Source organism: Pongo pygmaeus, chromosome 2, assembly GCF_028885625.2.
Source record: "Pongo pygmaeus isolate AG05252 chromosome 2, NHGRI_mPonPyg2-v2.0_pri, whole genome shotgun sequence".
In the NCBI taxonomy this organism is placed as follows: domain Eukaryota; kingdom Metazoa; phylum Chordata; class Mammalia; order Primates; family Hominidae; genus Pongo; species Pongo pygmaeus.
In genome coordinates this window covers 181,956,957-181,984,168 of record NC_085930.1, presented here as the reverse complement: position 1 = coordinate 181,984,168, position 27,212 = coordinate 181,956,957, and the positions used below count along the sequence as shown (strand labels likewise).

At 34.4% G+C, this 27,212-nt stretch overlaps 1 protein-coding gene and 1 pseudogene across 5 annotated transcripts in view; one reads left to right on the top strand and one right to left on the bottom strand.

Moving 5' to 3' along the window:
- Positions 1–3,176: 3,176 nt before the first annotated feature.
- Positions 3,177–3,604, top strand: LOC129032955 (ATP synthase F(0) complex subunit C1, mitochondrial-like; annotated as a pseudogene).
- A 10,292-nt stretch (positions 3,605–13,896) lies between these two features.
- ECT2 (epithelial cell transforming 2) overlaps positions 13,897–27,212 on the bottom strand; it is a 70,949-nt gene continuing 57,633 nt past the window's right edge. For 4 of the 5 annotated variants that reach the window (XM_063662421.1, XM_054482079.2, XM_063662420.1 and 1 more), the window contains 3 exons: positions 19,680–19,787; positions 18,556–18,702; positions 13,897–15,220 (listed from right to left, as the gene is read on the bottom strand). In XM_063662421.1, the coding sequence (XP_063518491.1) occupies positions 15,131–15,220; positions 18,556–18,702; positions 19,680–19,787 (345 nt within the window). In that variant the 3' untranslated portion in view covers positions 13,897–15,130. Of the gene's footprint in view, positions 15,221–16,526; positions 16,831–18,555; positions 18,703–19,679; positions 19,788–27,212 lie in introns of those variants that run through there. The other variant, XM_054482080.2, reaches the window with a different exon arrangement.

Here is a 27,212-nt window from a genome sequence, read left to right as displayed (position 1 = left end):
ACTGTAATGGTAATAGACAACTAGATTAGTAAACAATATAAAATATCCAGAAGAAAGATCAGAATGTTACGAGAAACTGATAAATGGTAAGAGTGCATTTTAATTTGAGGGCATGTACACGTGTGCAGTGTGTACATAGTACACATGTACACCCCATCTTGTTTAGGAACTTAAAAATTTCCAGTACCTTAGACACCCGCTCTGTGCTCCTCCCTGACCGCCATTTCTCTGCCTACACGCATTCCCACAAGATGTTACTATTATTCGGAATAGCATACTCATCTTTAGAGTGTTAGCGCGACCTATCCCTAAATAACTCAATTTTGCTTGTTTTAAATTTTATGTAGATAGAACAATGCTATGGATATTTTTGTGATTTGCTTTTTCACTCAGTATGTTCTTAAAATTATGTTATTGCATGTAGATAACAAGCATTTATTTTCATGGCTATATATCAATCAATTGTCCTATTGATAGACATTTGAGTTGGTTCAATTTGGGAATATTATAAGCAGTGCAGCTGCGTACATTCTTGTGCACATGTTTGCTTGTGCACATGTGTTTCCCTAGGTAAGAATAGATATAAATTTGGTCATGTACAACTTCTCTATATAATAACAAACTGACTTCTGTTCAATAAATCAATTTACTTATCAACATATCAATTTATTTATCCTTGCACCAAATTACATACTGTTTATAAGCCTTAATATTTGGGAAAGCAAATTATTTCACCTGTTCTTCATGAATATGTTAACTACCCTTGGCTTTTTGCTCTATGCTGTGAATTTTAAAATCAGCTAATTTCATAAACTAAAATTTTTATTGAAGATATGTAATCAATTTGGGAGATTTCCTGTCTAAGAATTCTGTATTTACTTAGATCTTATTTAATGTGTTCTAAGAAGGTTTTAATTTTCTCCATAAAAGTCTTGCAGATTTTCCGTTAGAATTATTTCTAGCATTTCATATTTTTCATTGCTATTGTCTATTGAATGGTTGCTTTTTTTTTTTTTTTTTTTACAGCTTCTGATTTTTTCTGGGGTATAGAAATAGAATTGATTTTTACTTATTGACTTGTTTCTAGAAACTTATTAAACTTATCTTATGAATGGCGTCACTGGCCTTACCAGGATGCTGTGACACCGCAGGAGCGCTACTCAGAAGAGCAGAAGGCCTACTTTTCCACTCTGCCTGCCCAAGGATTGGCCCTGTGTGGCTTGGCTCAGCCCTCAGAGAAGCCTCGCTCTCCATACCCTGACTTTCCCTTCACCACACTCACCCCCAAGAAGCCTCAAAAGCCCAGCAGAGCCCACGGCCTCTCCACCTGGATCCCCTCTTCCTTGATACCTTTCTTCCCTGTGGGACCCCAGTTTATGGTGGTACTTGATAGGCCTTTGGCAAAGCAAGAGGTTTTATTTTGGGTACAAGATGACTATTTTTGATAACATAGTAGAGATCTTCCATGAAGATAACAAGGCTCAAGGAAGTTAGGTTTGGCCAAGACAAGTCAAAAGCCCAGGAAGATCTAGAATTCTCATCTGCCTTCGAATGTGGGACTCTTACATGTGTTACTATTTCTATGCAGTGCCCCAAGTTGCTAATTGTTGTAGGGCCTCAAGGGTAAACATCTCCTAAAGAATATCTACCTCATAGGGTTCTTGTGGAGATTGAATTAACACAGGTAAAGCATTCGGGAAAAAACAAAGCTTGATTACAACACAGTGTATTAGTGCATTCTAATATTGATATAAATTTCTGACTTTCCAGTTTCAGGCTTTTTTTTTTTAAATGGAGTCCACTCTGTCACCCAGGCTGGAATGCAGTGGCACAATCTTGCCTCACTGCAACCCCTGCCTCCCTGGTTCAAGCGATTATCATGCCTCAGCCTCCCGAGTAGCTGGAATTACAGGCCTGCACCACCATGCCCGGCTAATTTTTGTATTTTTGTATTTTTGTATTTTTAGTAGAGATGGGGTTTCACCATGTTGGCCAGGCTGGTCTCGAAATCCTGACCTCAGGTCATCTGCCCGCCTTGGCCTCCCAAAATGCTGAGATTATGGGTGTGAGCCACCACACCTGGCCAGTTTCAGGCCTTTATATATAGTACCAACTATGAACATTCTTATACATGGATCCTAGTATTCATATTTCTAAATTTCTCTGGCATGAATATCGAGGATTAGAATTGTTGGGTTAAGATATTCAAAATGTATATCTTAAACTTTTTGATTAATGACCAAGTGTTTTATACATAGTTATACAATTTACACTCCTACCAACAGCAACTTCTTATCTCTCAAAAGAAGTAATTTCTCTTTGCTTTCCATTTGTGCTAAGCCACAATGGTGCATGTGCAATGGAATCTGATTTGCAATCCTGCATTATGGATTAGATTGAACATTTTAAACTAAGTTTTTTAGCCTTTTGGATTTCCTTACTTTTGTTGTTGTTGTTGTTGTTGTTGACAGAGTCGCACTCTGTGGCCCAGGGGCACTATTTCGGCTCATTGCAACCTTCACCTCCTGTATTCAAGCAGTTCTCCTGCCTCAGCCTCTTGAGTAGCTGGGACTACAGGCATGTGCCACCACATCTGGCTAATTTTTATATTTTTGGTAGAGATGGGGTTTCACCGTGTTAGCCAGGCTGGTCTTGAGCTCCTGGCCTCAAGTGATCCACCTGCCTCAGCCTCCCAAAGTGCTGGGAATACAAGTGTCAGCCACTGTGCCCAGCCAGGATTCCCTCACTTATGAAGTACCTGTTTTTCTATAGGAATGTCTGACTTTTTGTTTTTTTTAGTTTTTTATATAGTCTGGATATGAGTCCTTTTGTCAGTTACATGTATTGTGAACATCTACTCTGTGACTTTGTCTTTTAATATGTCTTTTCATGACTGGAAGTTCTTAATTTTAATGTAGACATCAATCATTCCTTCTATAATTAACTTTTGGAAAAATGTGTAAGTAATCTTTTCTAACCCCAGACAGATTAAGATACTCTCCTATATTATCTAGTAAAATCTTTATAGTTTTACCTTTCATATTTAAATCTATAATTCTCTTTTAATTCAAATCTGCATAAAATGTGAAGAAGAGATTTTATTTCTTTTTTAAAATAAAGATACCAATTTTTTGCTGGGCGCCGAGACCAAGGGCTAAAGCTTGGAGACTGAAAAAATGCAGACCACTGGGGCACTGTTCATTTCTCCAGCTCAGATCCACTGTTGCACCAGGGGTCTAACCAGGCCTGTGTCTGCTTCCTTCTTGAATAGCCCAGAGAATTCATCTAAACAGCCTTCCCACAGCAGCTCCCTACTCCAGGTGGCCAGACAGGAGTTCCAGACCAGTGTTGTCTCCTGGGACATTGACACAGCAACCAAGTTTATTGGTGCTGAGGCAGCCACAGTTGGTGTGGCTGGTTCAGGGACTGGCATTGGAATTGTGTTTGGCAGCTTGATCATTGGCTATGCCAGGAACCTGTCTCTCAGGCACTCGTCTCTCAGGCAGTAGCTCTTCTCCTATGCCATTCTGGGCGTTGCCCTGTCTGAGGCCATGAGGGGTTCTTCTGTTTGATGGTCACCTTCCTCATACTCTTCGCCACGTGAGGCTCCATGGGGGCCACCTGTCCGTCCCTGCTGCTGCGACTCCATGCCATTCCTGGTGCTGGGGTGTGCTAAGCTTTACCATTAAACACAACGTTTCTTAAAAAAAAAAAAAAAAAGATACCAGTTTTTCTCAGCACCATTTATTGAATAGGCTGTTTTTCACCCACTATTCTACAATGATAATGCTGTCGGTTTGGGGGTTTCAAGTATGATCTACTAATTCATTTGTGTTTAATACACTAAGACTTCCAGCACTGCACTGTTTTGATTACTACAGCTGTATAATAAACCTTGTATCTGATAAAACAGATTCTTTTACTTCTGTAACCATATTCATTATTCTTGACCCTTTGTATTTCCACATAAATTTAGGAACAATTAGTCATGTTTTATACACACACACAGACACACACACACACACAGCCTGTTGGTATTTTTATTTGCCTTATTTGAATTTGTTCAGTTTGGGGAAAACTGGTATTTTTCAACACTGAGGCATCCAATCCTGACAATCATATCAATTAAGGTCTTCTTTAATTATTGTAAATAAAGTTCCACAGTCTTCTCTGTAGAGATTTTGTATATCTTTTATTAGACTTATTCTTAAGTATTTCAATTGTTTTAATGCTATTGTAACAAGTATCTTTTAGGAAAAGGTATTTTTACTTCTTTGTGGCTGGTATCTATTTGTATATTGATTTTGTTTCAGAATTTAATCTAAGTTTTCTCCAGATTGTTTATAATTTTCTACCTAAGCAATCGTATCATCTTTGAATAATAAGAGTATTGGTTTTTTCCTTTCTAATTCTCATACCATATCTTTTTCTTGCAATACTGCACTGCTTGAGACTGCAGTAAAATGTTGATTGAGGGTGGTAGAACAAGTACTCTTTTCTCCTTCCTGATCTCAAAGGAGATGTTGCCAATGTTTCATATTAGATATGATGTGTGTTATGGTATTTTTGTAGATAATCTTTATTAGATTAAGGATGTCCCTTTCTATTTCTAGTTTGCAAAGAGGTTTTATTATAATGGATGTTGAATTTATCATATGTTTCTTCTGCAACTATTGAGATAATGTAATTTTTTCCTTTATTAAGTATGAAAATATACTGATGAATTATCTGAAGTTAAATAACCTTGCATTCCTGGCATAAGCCCAACTTGGTCATGATATATAATTCTTATTATATATGATAAGATTTTGTTAATATTTTATTTTGAAATTTTGCATGTATTTTCACAAATAAGATTAGCCTTTCTTAAAATGTCTGAAGTTATCCAGAATTCAAAAAATGAATTGGGAAGTGTTCCCTTTCACTAGTCTCTGTAAGAATTTGTAAGATTAATTCTTTATTAAATATTTGATAGAATTCACCAATGAAGCCATCTAGGCCTGATGGTTTCTTTTTAGAAATGATTCTTTTTTTTTTTTTTTTTCTCCAGACAGAGTCTCGCTCTGTCACACAGGCTGGAGCACAGTGGCACAGTCTTGGCTCACTGCAACCTCGGCTTCCAGGTTCAAGTGATTCTCATGCCTCAGGCTCTCAAGTAGCTGGGATTACAGGTGCTGCTGCCATGCCCAGCTAATGTTTGTATTTTTAGTAGAGATGCGGTTTTACCATGTTGGCCAGCCAGGCTGGTCTTGAACTTTTGACCTCAAGTGATCCACCCACCTTGGCCTCCCAAAGTTCTGGGATTACAGGCGTAAGCCACTGCAACCGGCCTTAGGAATGATTTTAAATGTGGATTATATTTCTTTGGTGTTTACAGGAACATTTAAGTTTTCTATTTCATTAAGTTGTGTTTTTCTAGAAATTTGTTTGTATTGTACTACTCTGTTGCAGTAATGAGTCCTCATTTGCATGCATCTTCCAGCATCCACACCTCTGGATGGTAGTACTTTCCCACATTGACTTTAGTTTCATCTACGCGATTTGTTTTGGCCAATGAGAGACCACAGGAAAAATAACATAAGCATAGATTTTAAAACTATTTGCTTTTTGGAACCCTAGAACTGCTACCATGTGAACAACCCTGCACTGGACTACCAATGATGACACATGCCTCCACCACACTAACCAAATGCCAGGAAGCCTGTGATACCCTGAGTAATGATTCTCCAAATATGTTGACATCCAAGCCCAGGCACTTATGACTATGTTAGATGGTGAAAGGAACTTTGTAGATTTGATTGTTATGGATCTTGCAATGGGGAAATTGTCCTGGATTATCCAGGTGGGCCTGATGTAATCACCAGTGTCCTTATAGTAAGAGGGAGGCAGTAAGAGATTTGTCCATAGAGGAGGTGATGTATGACAGAAGTAGAGATTGGAATGATACAGTCACAAGCCAAGGAATATCAGCAGCCTCCAAAAGTTGGAACAGGCAAGGAACAAATTCTCCCCTAGAACCCCCAGAAGGAACAAGTCCTCTTGATAGTTTGACTTCGGTGAGTCAGACTCATGATTTTGGACTTCTTATCTCCAAACTACAAGAGAATAAATTTGTGGTTAAGCCACTACACTCGGTAATTTGTTACAGCAGCAATAAGAAACTAATATAGGTTTTGGTATCAAATGTGGAGTGTTGGCTGTAATAAATACCTAAAAATGTAGGAGTGACTTTTGATTTTGTCAGTGGGAGGAGGCTAAAAGAATTACAAAAGCAAAATGGAAAGCCAGTATGTATGCCAATATTGCAAGTATATGAGGTAATGCATGTTAACTACCTTCATTTAGCCATTCCACGATGTATACATATTTCAAAACAGCATTTTGTAAACCATAAATATATACAATTTTTATTTGTCAATTTAAAAAAATAAGCAAAAAACAAAAATATCCTGGGGGAAAAGCCTATTGCCTTGCATAAACTGTTACTAGAAATACGAATATTAACAACTCTGCTCGTGAGCACTCAGAAGGAAGTGAGGATCCTGTAGAGAGGGCCCACGTGATGTCAGAATACCTACATCACCAAAAACAGACTGCTGGCAGGAATACGTTAAATGTGTGCTGAGGAGAAATGAGGAATTGGAAACTAAAGGAAGGGGGACCCTTTTATATAGTGGCAGGAAACTTAGCCACATTGTGTCCTACAGTTATACGGGGATGGGGTGGGGCGGGGGGAGACTAAAACAATCAGGATTTGGTCAGAGGTCCCTATTCAAGCCTCCTGAAATATTTGTGAAGAGATTAGGCATGTGACTCAGCTTTGTAATCAGAAGCCAGGAATAGAGATGGGATTATGCAGTAAAGATATGTGAAAGGTCTCTTGACTAATGGAGTAAATTGCATGCCATATATAGGAGTTTACAAGGATTCTGAGAATGTTATACTAGCAGAAACACTCGCAGCTTAGACCAAACGAAAAGAGAAGACAAAAAAAAAAAAAGTTAGACTTCAAAAATTCTATAAGCAAGAAATGGACTGATAAAATCACTTAACTGCAAACTTGTGCTATCCTTCACGAAAACGTAACAATGATTCATGGTGCATCCTTAGGTACCTAATGAAAACTTGTCTAAGGATGTTCCCTGTCTTACCAAATTATGGAAAGTCACTTCGCACAATACATATTCTGAGGTCGTTAATATGATCTCTTCCTAGCCTCTGCTTAGGCAGGAACCCAACACATTTATAAGCACAATTTTTGACCAACTGAAGTGGTCCCCTTATGTTGATCATGTAACTGTCTACATCTTCCTGGCAAAACTCTTACTATGTATACTCATTATATTCCTATAATTTTTATGTGTACATTTATAAATTACTAAGCTCACCAAGAATAACAGAATCAAAAAAGCCATGATGGGACTTTTAAAATGTCAACAATAATATGCTTAAAAGGAACTCTTAAAAAAGTGGAAAGACAAAATACCAAACATTCAATGGTCAGCTTTGATTGATGTTTAGGCCTCAAAACAAAATACCAATCCCAAAATGGCCTCTTTCAAAGTAAGCCAAAATAGTTTATTCAAATTCAAACCTCCTGAAACTTTTTACGTTTTAACATTTATTGTTACCTATAGTCACCCTATTGTGCTGCTGAACGATCTTTTTCCTTCTATCTAACTGTATCTTTGTACCCATTGATCAACTCCTCTTTATACCTCCTTCCCCACTACCCTTCCCAGCCTCTGGTAATGGTCACTCTACTCTATCTCCATGAGTTCAACTTTTAATTTTTAGCTCCCACATATGAGTGAGAACATGCAATATTAGCCTTTTTGTGCCTAGCTTATTTGACTTAACATGTCCTCCAGTTCCATCCATGTGGTTGCAAATGACAGAGTTTTATTCTTTTTTACAGCTGAATAGTACTCCACTGTGTATATATACCATGTTTTCTTTATCCATTCATCTGTTGATGGACACTTAGGTTGATTCCATATCTTGGCTATTGTGAATAGTGCTACAGTAAACATGGGAGTGCAGACATCTCTTTGATATACTAATTTCCTTTCTTTTAAATATATACCCAGCAGTGGGATTGCTGGATCATATGATAGTTCCATTTTTAGCTTTTTTTGAGGAAACTTTATACTGTTCTCCAGTGGTTTTACGCACATTCCCGTCAACAATGCACAAGGGTCACCCTTTATGTTCTCGAACAAGCATCCCTTAGTGCTTGTTCTTTTTATAAAAGCTATTTTTACTGGGGTGAGATAATGTCTCATTGTAGTTTCGATTTACATCTCTTTGATTAGTGATGTTGAACATTTATTCATATACGTGTTGGCCATTTGTATGTCTTCTTTTGAAACATGTCTATTCAAATCTTTCACCTATTTTAAAATTGGATTTTTTTTTCCTATTGAATTACTTAAGCTCATTATATATTCTGGTTATTAATTCCTTGGCAGATGGGTAGTTTGCAAATATTTTTCCATTCTGTGACTGTCTCTTCACTTTGTTGATCGTTTCCTTTGCTGTAAAGATGCCTTTTAGCTTGATGTGATCCCATTTGTCTATTTTTGGTGGAAGATCTTGCCTCAATGTTGATGGCTGCTGACTGATCAGGCTGGTGGTTGCTGAAGGTTGGGAGGCAGTGGCAATTTCTTAAAATAAGGCAACAATGAAGTTGGCCACAGTAATTGACTTCCTCTTATAAAAGATTTCTCTGTAGCATGCAGTGCTGTTGATAGCATTTTACCCCTAGCAGAACTTCTTTAAAGTTGGGGTCAGTCCTCCCAAATCCTGCCTCTGTATTATCGACTAAGTTCTGTAATATTCTAAATCCTTTGTCATTTCAACAATGTTCACAGCATCTTCACCAGGAGTAGATTCCATCTCAAGAAACCACTGGAGTCTCATGAGTGGGCTCAAAATAGTCAACCATGCTATAAAAAGATGTGCTCTCATTCAGGCTTTGTTATTCCATTTATAGAGCACAAGCGAAGTCTATTTAGCATAATCTTAATGGCCCTAGGATTTTCAGTATGGTCAATGAACATAGCTTCAAGTTACCAGCTTGAAGCCCCTAACAAAAGAGTCAGCCTGTCTTTGAAGCACTGAAGACAGGCATTGACTTCTATCTAGCTATGAAAGTCTTAGATTGACCGGGCGAGGTGGCTCACACCTGTAATCCCAGCACTTTGGGAGGCCGAGGCGGGAGGATCATGAGGTCAGGAGTTCAAGACCAGCCTGGCTAACATGGTGAAACCCCATCTCTACTAAAAATACAAAAAATTAGCAGGGTGTGGTGGGGTGTGCCTGTAATCCCAGCTACTCGGGAGGCTGAGGCAGGGGAATTGCTTGAACCCACGAGGCAGAGGTTGCAGTGAGCCAAGATCACGCCATTGTACTCCAGCTTGGGCAACGAGCAAAACTCCATCTCAAAGAAAAAAAGAAAGTCTTAGATGGCGTTTTCTTCCAACAGAAGGCTGTTTCGTCTACATTGAAAATCTGTTATTAAGCATAGCCACCTTCTTCAGTTATCTTAGCCAGCTCTCCTAGATAACTTGCTGCAGCTTCCCTATCAGCATTTGCTGCTTCACATTGCACTTTTATGTTTTGGAGACCATTTCTTTCCACATGAACCAACCTCTGCTAGCTTCAGGCTTCTGCAACTTCCTTATCTCTCTCATTCTTCATAGAATTGAAAGAGAGTTAAGGACTTACTCTGGATTAGGCTTTGGCTTAAGGGACTGTTGTGGCTAGTTTGATCTTTTCTCTAGACCATTCAAACTTTCTTCGTATCAGCAATAAGTCTGTTTCACTTCTTATTATTCATATGTTCAATGGAATAGCACTTGTAATTTCCTTCAGTAACTCTTTTTGCATTCACAACTCGGCTAACTATAGCACAAGGGGCCTTACTTTCAGTCTATCTCTGTCTTCAACATGCCTCCCTCACTTAGTAATTCCTAGCTTTTGATTTTTTAGAGGCCATTGTAGGATTAATTATTAATTAGCCTAATTTCAATATTGTGTCTCAGGAATTAGGGAGATCCAAGCAGAGGGAGAGATTGGGGAACAGCTGTTCAGTGGAGCAGTCAGAACACACACAATTACCAATAAAGTTTTCAGTCTTAGATGGTTGCAGTTTGTGGTGCCCCAGAACAATTACAATAATAACATCAAAGATGACTGATCACAGATCACCAAAACAGGTATAATAATGAAAAAGCATAAAATATTGCAAGAATTACAAAAATATGACACAGACACATGAGGTGAACACATGCTGTTGGAAACACTGTGCTAATAGACTTGCTCAATGCAGTATTGCTACAAATCTCCAGTCTGTCAAAAGCACAGTATCAGCTGCTAAGTGCAATAAAACAAAATACGCCCATAATATCTACCAAAATTATATACTGATCTTTTGACCTAGTAATCCCACATGTAGTTTTTTTTTTTTGCAAAATATGCTAACAGAAATACAAAATGATCTATTCATAAAACTTGCAGCATCATTTTCGTAGTAGAACACTAGAAACTAATGTTCATCAATAGGGGATTGGGTGAATAAAATAGAGTCCACTCACACAGTGGAGTACTCTGCAATTGTAAGAAGAAATGAAGAACTTATATACAGATATAGAGTGATTTCCAGAATACATTTTGAAGTGATAAAAGCAAGATTGTAGATCAGTAATTATTATATGCCAATTTTTCTGTAAGAAGAGGAGAGAAAAGTGTATTGCATATTGATATGGTTTGGATCTGTGTCGCTGCCCAAATCTCATGTTGAAATGTAAACCCCAATGCTGGAGGTAGGGCTTGGTGGGAGGTAATTGGATCATGGTGACAGTTTCTCATGAATGGTTTAGTACCATCTCCCTGGTGCTGTTCTCATAAGAGTTCTCATGAGATCTGATTGTTTACAAGTGTGTAGCACCTGCCCCGTCTCTCTCCCTCCCTCCTGCTTCTGGCCATCTGAAGTGCTGGCTTCCCCTTCACCTTCTGCCACGACTGTAAGTTTCCTGAGCCCTCCCCAGAAGCTAAGCAGATCCCACCATGCTTCCTGTGCAGCCATGCAGAACTGGGAGCCAATTAAATCTCTTTTCTTTATAAATTATCCAGTCTCAGGTATTTATAGCAGTGCAAGAAAAGACTAATACACCTGGTACCATCAGATTTAAAGGTGAGCTTACTACAATATCTAAAGATGCTTCAACTAATTTAGTTAAGCCTGCAACTGTTTTTGAACAAGGATAAGCCTTTGCTGCTAGATAGTTCTTTGAGAAGAACCTTAAGGCAAAGGTAACTTGTTCAGGAGGTTCAAGAAAAGCAGCAGAAGGAACATAATGAATGTAAGTGGTGAAGATGAAGCTGTGGAGACATAGCGAGATTGTCTCAAAAAAAAAAAAAAAACTTATAAGTTTTAAAAAGAAAAAATATGTATCACATGGACCCATCAATATACAAATATACATAATACAAATATTATGTATCCATAATTAGAAATAAAAAATATTTTAAACATCCTCCACCAGAAAAGATTATGACTCACTGAAGCCTCTGATGATCTTTAACATTTTTTTTTGTAAGCAATAATGAATTTTTAAATTAAGGTATGAACATTTTTTTTTAGACATAACGCTATTGCACTTAATAGTCTACATATGCGTAAACGTAACTTTCATATGCAATGGGAAACCAAAAATTCATGACTCACTTTATTGAGATAGCTGCTTTATTGTGGTGGTCTGCAACCAAATTTGCAGTATATCTGAGGTGTGCCTGTACTAGATTTCCCTCCAGGGAGGTTGTAGTCATTTTTATATTCACAACAGACATATGTAAGAGTACATTTACCCACAGCCCCACCAACAGAAACATTGTCAAATATTTAGATTTCTAATGATTAAAAATGGCATGTTAGTGTAATTTTAATGAACTTTCTCTCTTAAGGTTGATAGTCTTACATGTTTAATGGTAATTTTTCATTTTCTGCGAACCATCTATCTTCTGGCAATTTTTCTATTAGGTTGTTTTTAGATACTGGAGTTTTCCTTACACTCTAAATGTAAATCCTTTGTTTTGAGTTACATTTTTCTGTGACTTGTTTTTAACTTTGTTTATATTGACTTATTTTGTATTAAGTTCCATAAAAAAAATCCACTAAGCTTTCAGTTGAATTTAAGTGTATTGGTTAAATTGATGAAAGTTCACATCCTTTTTACATCTTTCTGTTCATAAACATGTTAGTGCTCTCCATTTATTTTTCTCCTATACTGACTATAACCTTCTCAGTGAGAATTTTCTAATTGACTTTGCTCAATACTTAATGTGCATGCTTGATTTTAAGTTCCATGTTTTTCTATTTTTAGAAAACTCTCAACTCTTCAAATATTGCTTTCTACCCCCCCTTCTATTATTTTTTCTCTCCAGATATCCTATTATAGGTTGTTGGATATTCATGTTCCATTTTTTACATCTCTTAAACACTTCTTAGTACTTTTCAATGGTTTGTGAGGGTAATTTTCTGAAATTTGTCTATTAGTTCACTAGTTTTCTCTTCAGCCAGGTCTCTATTTTTACTTCTAGGAGTTCAACTTGATTCTTTTTCCAATCAAGCTTATTTTAAAAAGTCATGTCTATTATTCAGTATGAGTTCTTTCTTATAAATATATTATCTTTTTGACTGATCTATTATTTCCAGTTCCTGGAGTACACATTCTATTTACTTCATCTCTTTACTCTCCTCATGCCTTTTTATTTCCTCTTTTGCTTTTAACTAAGATCTTACCTTCAGCTAGGCTGAGTCAGGGATCAATGTTCCAGCATTTTAAGTCTTATATATTAGTCTCAAATCCCTTCAACTAGTCTTTGGTATCAGTCTACACTTAATAATATGGCTTTGGTCTTTAATTTCTCATATCTGAGGATTTCTAGATTATTCTTTTAACCTCAGTTATATATGAAAATTATTTCTTGGTTATATTTCATAAAGAAACGCCTGATGTTTCTGTTAGAACAACATGCACTCTAAATGTAGTAGCTTACTCAGACATGGTACCAAAAGCCCTTAGAATAGTAAGAACAGTGGCTAAGATTCTGTAAACAACTTTTTGGAACCTATTGATAAGTCACATCTTTCTTCTTTAACTTGTCAGTGTAAGTCATATTGGTAAATTTTCCGATATTGAACTAACCTTGCATTCTTGGAAAAAAAACTATTGCATGACCTAAATGCCTTAAAGAAACTAAAAATGCTCTTAATAAAAACCTAAATTATTATAGAGAAGTTATTATTATAGAGAAGTTAATTATATTTAATAGAGAAGTTAATTATATTTAATATCCATGCATGATACAGAATCCTAATTTTACACATGATACATGCAAACTGTCTTCATCTGATAACAAGGATAGTCTAAAAACCTAAGGCAGACAGATAACAGTAAAAACCAGAAACATTCCCTTTCAAATTAAAATTAACTACCTGCCATATTTTGCCAGTGTATAGTCAATACATCTTTAGCTTTATGCCTTATCTCATGTCATTTCTTGTCTCTGGAAACTCCACTCTTTTGGGGGAAAATAACAGTTCCACCTCCAAAAAAATAACAATTGTGTATTTTCTGCCAGAAAAATGCATATATGCAGATAAACACAAAATTTTGCATAAAACATCATAGGATTCACTATCTACATTTTGCAAAGTAGATTCCAGATTAAAAATTCCTAACTTACAGATCGCTTTGTAAAATAAAATGCTCAAAAATATTAATGGAGGAAGGAATAAACAAATAAGCAAGTACACAAAAGATGTTGATGCAAGCATTCATATTTGCCTATGAAAATTTCCCTGAAGAAATTAATATATGAGACATAAAATAGACTTGGGTTTTAGGTATTTATTTACAAAGTTCTTACTAATACAATTGCTTTTAAAATATAGCAAAGAGTCATTTACTACTCTCAGAAGTGGCACATACATGGCATAGAAAACAATCTATAGTCAGTTAACTATTAAAACAGAAACTTGAAAATTAAGCGACAAACATTTGTAGTACTCCCTAAAGAAACAGGAAATAAAAATGCATTTATTCATATGAACTTGATTATTCTGAGTTACTGACTATAAAAAGGCTATTGTGAAAGATACCACACTTTGAAATAGCAAATGAATTTTCAATTTTACATTTAATTATAAGACCACAATAAAAAGTTGAACATGCACGTATCTATGCATTTCACAGAAGATTAGTAAAACTGATGGCAACTTCAGAATTATTTCATAAACGGTATAGTCTTTACCACAATTTTCCCATGGTCTTATCCTTCAAAATAAAATTCCACACACTATCAAACTAAATCAAGATTTGCTAGTGGCCAAAATCGCCATAAATATACAGTACTCTCTCTGAAACAGCTACCAACATCTTGTTTTTGCAAAATATACAATGTTTCTCAATCTTTCTGTCCTTATCTCAATTTGCAAAAATATTTTGAAACAATCTCCTTTAAATGTTATTCTTGTTAATAGGGCAAATCTTTTAAAATCCACATGCTAGATCTTGAAAACACTTGAGAAGAAAATAAACTGCAAAAGGAGTAGTTATTTAAATACTTCAAACTGCACATGTGAAACAGACCCACTGTTTAATCAGAATTCTATGCAAGTTTTCATTCAGTATTATGATGTCATTTAATCTCTGCATAAGTTGAGCTGCACAAATATCTATTTCCATAAATTCATTCATGGATACTATACAAATAGATTCACAGCAGTATTTGGCACCCGCCCATAAAATTTATTTACTCTATCAGGGTTGCAAAGCTACTAATATCAGCTGATAGCAACTTAAATTATTGGCCCTTTGAATGACAGATTCAAACAAAAAGATAAATTACATCAAAATCACTATCATTTTTTACATGAATTAACTTGAAAATGTAACAGGTAAACCTTACTCTTTCAAGAAGAAAAATCAAATAGCATAGTTTAGTGTTATTCATCTTCCTTCCAGCTTTCACCAAGTGCTAATTACAAGTACCATTTAAGTCAGTTTCTTATTTGACTATGAGGTGTTTATACATTTCTATAATTTAAGATTTTGGTAATGCTTCATATCAAATGAGTTGTAGATCTACTTAAAGTATGACTTCTCCTTTCAAAGAAGGAAGGAAGGCTGACAAGGGAGGGAGAAGGGATACCCTGTAAAGACAAAACAAACATTTCATATTTTAAATTTTCCTTTAAAAAAATTGTAAAATACAGTTCAGTATCATGCCTATTATTTTTACATTTTACAAATTACCGTAACAATTAAGTACAAGACATCTGACAATTCTAAACTCGTTAAAGTCAGGGGATTGGAAAAGGGAGAAAAAAGAAAACTATTATAGCATTCTGAAAACAAAGCCAAATAGCTAGACTAGTTAACTAGATATTAACTCAACTGAACAGATATTGGCCTACTGCTAGTAGTGATACCTAACTTTGTTTTATGAAAGATTAATGATTCAGTGTTTCAGGTTATAAAAGAAAAAATTATAAATTGGCAAACAAGGTTTCTTCTTAGTTCATAAAGCAGAATTAAGAGGAATGAAATCATTTCATGGGAAATAATTTTCTAAAATTAAGTCATACTCTCTCATGAGTGTTTGTAATATATGTACAACTCAGATGTACATATGTGAGTGTGAGAGTGTATATGTATATATATAATTTTGTTCCACTGTAATTTCAGCTACTCAGGAGGCTGATGTGGGAGGACTGCTTAAGGCCAAGAGTTTGAGACCAGACTGGGCAACTTAGCAAGACCCTCAACTCTAAAAAATATTTTTAAATAATTTTTAAAATTGTGTTCCATATAAAAATTGAGTGAAACAGCAATCCTTCTGGATAACAGTGATTATTAAATTGCTGAGTTTTACATCCCTGAGAAGTCTTAAAAATTTTAAAATAAAACAACTCTAACAAATAACATGCAAAGACTCAAGAATAACTGTAAATCAAAATAAATTATAAGGCTACTGTTTTATTTTAACATATATAAATGGCTAACTATAAGAGATAGTAAGGTAGTTGGCTGTAAGTTATCATCAACAAGGTTGTAAAATGAAGCATTTAAAAAGCTGGGTTGATGAAGTATAACCATTCAAGTATCAACAAAATGATGATATAAATGTATAATATAAAAGTTTACACTTTCCTCACATGGAACTTTTATGATTTGGCATATTAAAAGCATAATTTTCTATAAATGCTATAAATCTAACATTAAGAATCAGATTTGGAATATAAATCCACTACTCATGACAATCATTACTATTCTTTAAAATGATAATTTTCCTAAATAAGAAAATTTCTAATGGAACTTATTTTTTCTGGACTTAAGAAACTCTATTAAACCTAAATTGTTATTAATTCAAAGCAGTCATAACATTGTGAATTCCAAAGTTCCCACCCACCGAATAAGTGATTCCTTGGAGAAAAAATATGTTCCTTTTTTTTTTTTTCCGCAAATACAAATTTTAAATAGCTAATAAGCTCACATTAAACTTCATGAGGCTTGTTTCCATTAGTGGTTGGCAAATCTCCTAATTCTTCACAAATGTCAAAGATGACTTGGAAAGAACATTTTTGAAATTTGAAAAATCAGTATTTCCTTCTAGTATCTCTGAAAAACTAGCTCGGAAAGCAGAATGACGTACAGATCGAAACCAGGAGTACTGAGAGTGCCCACCAGTAGAGTTTAGGCACTGAACATAAACATGCTTAGTAAATCCAATTACATTGCTTGTGGAAACAGAATGGGTAATCTGTTAGAACAGAAACAAGCAATTGAGAAGACGACATTAATGTCTTGAAGGTATTTTAGGTGTTTCTTACGTATATTGTCTATTAAAAGTGACATAACCATAAATAACAAATTAATTTTCTAAAATTTTCTATAAAATTCATTTATCTTCATTTGAAAGATGAAAATGTTTACAATAGTTGCTACAGGTGGCTTCGAGAAAGCTATAATCTAATTTTCACAAATTAATGCTTATCTGCATTTGGCAATTTTAATTGACCAAACTACTTTGCATATATTCATTTTATCAACTAAATGCAGCTTCTCTCCCATTGGTTAAGGTTAATGTTGATTAAAAACCTGTATAAATACACTAATAGATTTAGCCATAACTCTTTGATGTGTTAACTAAAGACTTTAACCAACTTTAAAATATATATTTAATGAGTATTATTTGTGTGCCTTACCTGCAAAAATTTTATATAATAAAAAGAAATCACTTATAAAACACAAGAGCACTCACAATGTGCCAGGTACTGTTCTAAGCACTTTACATATAATAACTCACTTAATCCTTATAACTACTTAAGACTCACTTTACAGACAATGAAATTGAAACAGATCTTTAATAACTTGCCGAAACACATACAGCTAGTAAATAGCAGAGCAAGGATTTGAACACTAGGGTTCCAGAGTCTATGCTCTTAACCACCACCCAAATTGCCTCTCAGTATATAACATCATTTGCAAAAATGCAGATGAGAGAATAAGAAACTTGCTACAGGACACACAGCTAAGAAGTGACAGTCACTTGCTTTTCTTAACTTCAGTAGGTTAATAATTTTATAAAGAACAGATATTTCACTCAAATACTTAGTAATAGTAGTATTAAATATCTAATAATTTAATAATTCTGAAACTGTTGGAAATTTTTTAAATTTCCATTTAGGAAACATTTTAAATATACATACATATATATATAATATACATAAATTTAGAACTCGTATCATCCTCTGAAATTCAGTTTCAGAGATTATATTCTACTCATCACAAAAATAGTAAAAGGAATAAAACTCGGTCTCTGCTATGTTATTGGAACCGATATGTATAAGCAGAATCATAGCTATTTACATTAGTAAAGTGACAGGCCAGATTGAAACGTGTTTCCTTTCTTAGAGATTTTAGAACATATTTCAATCCCAATAAAATTTCCTATCAAATAAACTACACATTAAGTATGTCTCCAGTTCATTCGTAGTAGGGTTTTCTCACTTGCCTTTACCCAATAAAGAGGTTAGAAGTTTGGATATACATATTTAAAAAATGACGTATGACTATGTTAGGATGCCAAGGTTTAAAGCGCACTAGGGGAGACCTCCTCTCCCCTAGCATCATGCTTTCCATGCTGATTCTTCAGTGCCAGTGTACAGAGCTGTGCTGTCCTTCCAGGAGCCACATGTGGCTATGAAACCCCTGAAACGTAGCCAGTCTGAAATGCAGCCAGCTTTGTAAGTATAAGGTGCACCCCACGTTTTTAAGACTTAGTACATAAGAAAGAATGAAAATATCTTACTGGTAATTTTTACATTGGCTCACATTCAAATGATAATATTTTGGCATACTGGGTTAAATGAAATTATTAAAATTTTTTAAAAATGGAAGAAATATTTCCAATTTTTAAAAGTTAACAAATTCTATACCAACTTCATAAATAAGTCATTTACCCCATTAAATCAAAATAACTTACTGCTAATGATGATGTGCTAGAAAGACGACTCATTACATGCTTATCATTGCTGGAAGGACTTCTTCCCTCCACTGAGCTGTGGGATGTCATAAGAGCCCTTCGAAGAGCTCTTTTTGGAGTTTTGGAGAAAGAGAATGCTCTCGTAACCTAGAGTTTAAGAGTTACAATTAGTTAAACCTAGACAGATTTAATACTGCTAAGAATATTTAAACATAAAAAAGCCAAATATATGGCAAAAGTTTTTCTACTGTACTATGTGGCAGGATTAGAATCTCTTTGGCACAAAACAGTGAGGAAATTTGTAGACTATTTCAACTTTCATTTAGAGAGCACTGCAGTCCAATGGAAGGAGGAGGAGAAAAGAAATCTAGCCTGGGAGAGAAGAAACCTAAGTTCTTCTCTGATTCAGCCAGTCTAGTTGTGAGATTTTTAATCCAAAAATCACCTCAACCTCTATTTCCTTATTGAAAGAGTGAAGGAATTCACTTGAATAATAATCTAACATTTTTTTCTTTTATACATCATACATGTTAAATGATAGGAGATACAAAAATTATTAAAATACAAAGCCTCCCCTCCAAGGGAAAGAAAACAAAACTTGTAAATCTAGCAGTAGAGAATATGGCTGTAAATCTCTCTTAGAACACTAAAATTCTAGTTCTACTTTTAAAAAGCCTATTATCAACATACTTATGTAATCCTCAACAACTCTGATAAGGTAAGCAAGTTATTTTCATCACGAGAAGACTAAAATATACTTCTAGAGTCAGGAATAGATCCCAGGTCCCCTGACTGTCGTGTGCCCTTTGCTGAAAATAAATGTGGCGATATATTTAAGATGAGTGCACACATATTTAAATCTAAAACACCAACAGTACATTTCTACTGCAGGATAGTTCACAGAAGCATCATTATTACAATAACGGGAGGGATAACAAGTTATAGTTACTGTGGCAAAGAAGTAACTGAAGTAAAACTATTGTTTCTGTGGGTTATTTCCTAGAACCCAAGAATGGCTTTGTTTTATAAACTATCTTTATACTGGTGTTTGCAGCAATACTATTTGAATATAGTCTGGAAAATATGTTAGAGATGTGCTAAATAATAATTTCACTAAAACTCACCTTTTTTGAAGTCTTTTTTATTGCTCTTGATGCTCTACTCAATGTACTGTCCATATCTTTTGTATTTACTTCAAAGGATTCTGGATCAGCAGTATAAATAAGATTCTCCTATTGAAAAATAATACTTTTTCTTATCTTAAACACACACAACTGTTTCTAAAAATCAAACTTTTAAGCATATTTACATACGGGAGTATTTATAAATGAAGCTACTCAAGATTTTTCATGTGCTTGATATTACTTCTACCCTGAAATGTACTGACTTAAGGATAGTGAAAAATAGGCATTCAGTAAATGTGTAATTTGTTGTAAGGGTCATGGATACCAAAGCAATTGGAAATAGACCTCAAAATAAAACCTAACAACTCTGAAACAAGTTAGAAATTTAGCAGACTTAAACGTAATGCTTAAGTATAAAGTCGGCTACAAAACCAATACCATAAACACTGTTCTTGACATAAACTCGAATTAAGATTTAGACTTTCTCCTACTTTACCCTTTTGTCCTCAATCAGCATTTGTAAGGATTCTAAATCAGAGGTTCTAAACCTGTGATCAAGAGCCCATAGGGTGACAATGAACAGAAATTGGGTGCAAAATTTTGTATGTACATGTGCAAAGGGCATATTTCTGAAGAGTGGGTTCACAGCTTGTATCACGTTCCCAAAGGAATCAAAGACCTCATATAACCACCAGTCTACTCTGTACTTCTATGAGGTCAGCCACTGCTGACATGCTGGGGAGGACGTGATGGGGTGGGAGGTGGAGTAAGATTGGTCAATAGGCACAAAGTTACAGTTAGAAAGGAGAAATAAGTTCTGGCGTTCTATTGCACAGTGGTGACTATAGTTAACAACACATTCTTGTATTGTATATTTCAAAATAACCAGAATAGCGGATTTTGAAGGTTCACACCACAAAGAAATGAGTATATTAGGTGATGGACATGCTAAATACCCTGATTTGATCAACACACAATGTATACATGTATCAAAACATCACATTATACCCCATAAATATGTACAATTATGTGTCAATTAAAAATAAATTTTTAAAAAGACCTCATATAGGCCAAGAACCACTGAACCACTTAAACAGGACAATTAATCTCTAAGTAATTAAAAATATTACTTGTTCAAATTAAGGTTGGATTTTCAGAAGAAAGCAAGTTAGACAAAATGATTTTGTATAGTCCTATAACAAATTTGCACTTTAAATTTGTAAATCTAGACTATGAATAGGCAAATTGCCTTGTTATGCTGGCACTATAAAAGACTATTCATTCTGTGGTGACAGAGAAAAAACAACCTTGTGAAAGTTGTTTTTTTATGAAAATTTTTTCCATGTGCAAAATGTAGAATATATCTAGTATACCTAACCCATAGTAATCATAAGGCTAAAACAAAATGATGCATAGAAGTACTTTGAAATGAAATGTTAAGCCTCTTTACAAAGTGTTAAATATTATACTCAACAATTATAAGGCTTGCTTCAGCTCTCCACCGCTGATACATGGACAGCTTTTGTTATTCTAAAGCTTCTCTAATTTTGTCATTTGAACAACCACATCCCCTCTGCCTGCTATAGAACCTCTCTTTCCACTTGATCGATTTGCTAAATAACTCTAGGTTGCTTATCTTGTACAAATCAGTTAATAGGGCTTGTAAATGTCAATATCGTTTCAATTTAATGTTACTTTTTAAGAAAAATTCAGAAAACACGAATTACCCATAACTCTCCTAATCAATTACTGTCTACACTTTGGTATATTTCTTACAGATATTTTTCTACACGTATAAAATGTTTCTTCATAACAAAACTGGAAATATTATTCAGTTTTGTACCTTATGTTTTTCAATTAGCTGTAATTTTTTTGTCTCAAAGGATTTACTCTTAATGAAGAGTTGACAAATCTCCTCTGATTATACCATAATTAATTCAATCATTCCACTATTTATGAGCATTTAGAGTGCAGTAATGGGGAATTACTGTGTAATGGGTACACAGTTCCAGTTTCGGAAGATGAAAAAGCTCGAAAAACAGATGGTGGTGATATTGCACAACAGTATGAATATACTTAATGCCAATGAACTATATACTTAAAAATGGTTAAAACTGGTAAATTTTATGTTACGTATATTCTACCACAATAAAAAGAAATAAATGAAAGTATATGTCTTTGTATATGAAAATATTAAACCACATGTTGGTAATTTTCTAAACTAGAACACTAGAGGTAGAAAAGCAGAATACGAAAAGTTCCTGATGGAAAAAGGGTATACTGCTTCAACTATACTCTCACTGTCAAAACAGGAAACAATCTATCTTGCCTCACTAGCCCTCAATGGTCTCCTTCAATTTTTTGTTACAATTTGATTTGTAAAAACAATGGATATAACACTATCTTTATCTGTATTGCTTTAAACTACTAGTTGGGTATATATTTTTTTCATGTTTTACAGATATTTTATATCAAATTTTATTGGAAAAGAGGTCTTCATTTCCTATACTTTCTAACTGGTTACTGCCAGCATAAAGGAAAACTCTTGATACATATGTATTTATATTTTATTTGGCTGCTTTACTAAGCTCTGTTACTAATTCTAATAGTTTTTGGTTGGTTCGTGCCAACTATCTAGGTAATCGTTTGTAAAACAGAATATTTGATACCTTATGTCAATCTGTAAGAAACAAAGCACTGAGGGATGTGATTCAAGCTCTGCCACACATATCTGGCAAGGTTTTACACTACTAGGATTTCCTATATCTCACAGTAGGGGGATCACATTTCCTATACTACTGTATATATGGATAAGCTCAGTTGTATCCTTACTTTTATGAACTTAATTCTGCTTTGATTTCATTCCATTTTTATTTCAATTTTTATCTCAGTCAATCAACAGATATATACCAAAAACCTACTATTTGATAGAATTTTTTATGTCCATAAGATACAGAGGCAAATTCAGAAAAGAATGTTTTGACATTTAAATATATTTTCCTTAAAGAAAAAAGTGATATGGTAATTACCCTGACTTGGTCATTATACGATGTATACATGCAACAAAACTTAACACTGTACCCCAAAACATGTACAATTATGTCATTATAAATAAAATCAATTAAAAATCAAAACAAATATATCTTATGTTTTATTTTTAAACTATAAAGTAACTTATCAATGCTCCTTTCAATTGGTAAACTTATGACTTTTTTTTTAACTGAAAGCTGAAAGATCCACTAAAATTAGCTGGAAAATAATTGAAAACAGTGATAATTTATTAACTGTGACTGATTACAAAATAACACACATATACCAAAGAGTCACCTATTTACAAAACAGCTTAGAAACAGGTAAAATATCCATTTATGACTGCATTCTAAAGAGAAAATTACTTCGGAATAAATCTAATATATACATTTTTGGCCGGGCATGGTGGCTCACACCTGTAATCCCAGCACTTTGATAGGCCCCCAGGTGGGCAGATCACTTGAAGCCACGAATTCAAGGCCAGCCTGGCTGGCCAACATGGTGAAACCCCGTCTCTACTAAAAATACAAAAATTAGCCAGGCATGGTCACTCACGTCGGCAATCCCAGCTACTCAAGAGGCTGAGGCATGAGAATCACTTGAACCTGGAGGCAGAGGTTGTGGTGAGCCAAGACTGCGCCACTGCACTCCAGCCTGGGTAACAGAGTGAGACTTTGTCTCCCCCCCAAAAAAACATAAATACATTTTTGAAGAATGTACATATGTCTATGCTTATATTTCTAGAAAGTATCAAAAGTCATACCCCTGGAAAGACAGATTAGCCAGACAGGGGTATAAGACATATTTTACTGCAGTATACTGTTGTATATTTGATTTTTTTTCTTATGTGCAAAAAGTATTATCTTTCAATTTAATAGATGGTAAAAATCATAGCATGACTATTAAACTAAACATTGGTAACTTACTCTTTGATGCAAAATGTATCCATTTTTATATGTAATGAAACTAAACTCCAAGTGTGTTTAATTTTGCTGAAATGCTCTTTTAATGAAGGCCCCTGAAATTTAAATCCTTAGCAAATGCTAATAAAGGAGCTTCTCATTTTTTTCTATTGTTATCTTAACTATGACTAAGTATTAATAACCATTGATGAACTAAAAATGGAACCAGTGGCTTCATGCTTTCTCTCAATGAACTAACAAACTGCTTCTGACTTAGGGGAGGGGAAGATAGATACAAGATTTTTTACCTTTCTAGAAGATTCTGGGTTCAGAATGACTGAAAGGGTAAACATATTGCTAGTTCACTAGTGGCTAAGACTATAATAAAATATATTATTTTTGCTAAGATACGAATATGAAGTACTTCCTTTAGTGCTCTCTGCACAGAGGAAGGTAGACAGGGTAAATCACAGGTAAAAGTGCAAAGTCGGGGAAACTTATCTTCAGTAGTCCTAGGTTTATTTGTTATTCATTCTTTCTCAATAATTCTCATTCTCTTTAAAAACAAAAAACGAAGAGAAAAAACTTTCTGCTTTTTAGTCTATTTCTCTAAATTTCTAAAATATAATATGTACTAGGACAAGGACAAAAAAATAAAATAAAAGTGAAATTGATAGATTAGCCAAAACTCATTTTTATTTTTATTTACTTTTAAGCTCTGCTGGACTTGAGAACACACATTTTTAATAAATACTTACTATAATTCCAAAAACATTTTATGACTTATTCAAAGTATGTCAAGCATTAAAGAAGCTTTGGAAGGGCAGGAGTTTTTCAATCAACTCCAAATTCACATGTACCTGAAGACAGACCTGCTGAGTTCAAGATTAAAAAGTAGTAGTCAGTCTCTCCCACTGAGATATATAATATTAATTTCAGGAGAAACTGAGCCTCAGCTATAGATTTTAAAATCCTATTCATGGGTGTTAATTCACAGGAAATTTTCTAGCATTTGACATCTTAAGCAAATTAACCTGTCTACTCGTGAGTTATCAGACACTTCTCTCCTTTCCCTAAGCTCTCCTCTTACCCTAGTCTTCAAACCCCCAGATCCTATCTATCACGTGTCCCCTCCCTTTAGCCTGTGCCTCAGTGTTTTCCTCAAACTCTGTAATCATGCCTATAGTTTAGAGCTTCTGATTTGGCCAAATTAAAGTGGTACCAATAACAGACATTTATACTAACAACTTACTAGGTATGCCTAGTAAATGGAAGAATAATTATAGTTTTAAATACAAATCATATTAACTTCATTATAAATATTATTGGCATACAAGCACAAACTTTTAATATATGTCCAATCGTTGGTCTATTTCTCATGCAGTTAGAAATTCTACTTACAAGTTTAAAAACTCAGAATGAAGACTGCAACTCTTAAGTAGCCAATGGTGATTTATTTGACCAAGATGTAGGATAAATTTTGCAAATTTCAAAAGAAATATAAAGTTAGGGGCAAAAGTACTAAATTGTAGCACATGGCATTTAATTATCAAGTTACTTTTAAACTAAACAAAGTTCAAGAAAGGGTATTGTTCCTTAAATTTACTTATTAATAAAATTATACTTCTGACATTAGAGGTTAGAAATAATAATGGCCTCCACAAAGCTACCAGCTTATCTTAGGCAATATATGAATGTTAGAGTACGGACCATGCAATTAGTTACATGTTGGCAAGAGACCAAAAATACACACATAAGGATTCTGAGACATAAGATCTTCAACAGATTTAAACTTTAATCTTTAGATTCTGAAATAACAAAATATGGGACATGACATCCATGGGAAGAAAAACTATTAAGATGCTTTGACCAAGAATCAGTCAGTCATGCTCTTGGCCTTAGATTCAAACTTAATGGCATCAGATTAAGTTTTCTTTCAGCCTGATAATTTTAACTCTTACATCATTAATAAGTGGACATGACAAATGAAATAGTAGAGAATAAAATAGTTGTGCTTATTTTACTCTTTTAATTAAGAAAGCTCAAGTTACTTAGGGTACCAAAAAACTAAATATATACAGGGTACCAAAAACAAAAACTACTAATTCAAAGAATCAGAGATTTTTATATATTTTTACATCTTTTTTTTTTTGTGTGTGTGTGTGTGTGTATATATATATACACACACACACATTATCTTCACATGGAAAATTTCTCAGGGCTTTGTAAAATTCTCAGGGCTTTATAAAAATTTACTATATGTAGAATTTTAAACACAGGAAAGGGATCAACTGAAGTCACCGAGTACCTGAATTTACAAACGTATTTCTTAAGAACAAAATTTCGATAGATTGAAAGAATTTTGTACTGTAAGGATAAGTCAGAACATAGTTAAACGTTTGCTGCCACCTTGTGGCTAATTTTGCTTATGAATTTCTTCTATATGTTATTTATATTTCAGTTCTAGTATTATTAGCCACCATGTGGCTAGTAATTCAATAGATTACATTATAAGAAAAATTTTCTGTTAACATTTCATTTCAGTATTAGGCTTATAAGTTTGGAAAGGACTCTATAAACTATCTAGTCTGACATTCTGATAACAGCAGGAGTAATTTCTGCATTAAGGAATTTCTACAGGTAAAGAAAACCATTTTATATACGGATACCTAGAAAAACTGGATGGATACCTACAAAAAAAAAATCTTACAACGAGCAGTTTTGAAAGATTTATAACAAAAGTGCTCTCCATCATTTTCCTAGCTACCATTCTATTGTATGTGCTAGCATTGTATTTCCCTCTCTGAATCTTTTGTGCAACAATTTTTTATTTATAAGAACATATTCTTGGTCCATAGAAATCTAAAAACACACACACAAACAAAAAGTCTGATTATTGTTCTAAACACTTTGGAAGGAGGTTTTCATTAATGAATACTTACTTTATAAACCACATTATACCTAAATGTCTTCCAAGGTTTCACACTTAAATGTAATTACATGTTTCATTCCCACAGAAACACCCAATGCAATCTCAGTTACAGTACCATTGTACTGAAAAGGGTCATCTATTATATCCATATATTCTCTTCAATCTATGTCATTTGTGCAAAGAGTAAGAGGTCTATATCTGTCTATCACATGTCTCTCTCTCATATATAGAGAAGAAGAAATCAAATTATCTCTTAGGCACCTGGATTTCATCCAGGGATACTTGATTTCAGGCAAGACATTTAACTTCCCTATTTTGATTCTCTCATCTATTTTCACTTTAATCTGTATAGTATAATGATAATTATATATTTATGATAGCATTTGATTTTAAGAGGTTCACGTGAGAAAAATAGATTGGCAACTTTCAATTTTCAACTTGCTTTCAATAAGATTTTTTTTTTTTTTTTTTTTTTTCTAGCCAGGCACAGTGGCTCACGCCTGTAATCCTAGCATTTTGGGAGGCCAAGGTGGGCAGACTGCCTGAGCTCAAGAGTTCAAGACCAGCCTGGGCAACACAGTGAAACTCCGTCTCTACTAAAATACAAAAAATTAGCCGGGCATGGAGGCGTGCACCTGTACCTGTAGTCCCAGCTACTCAGAAGGCTAA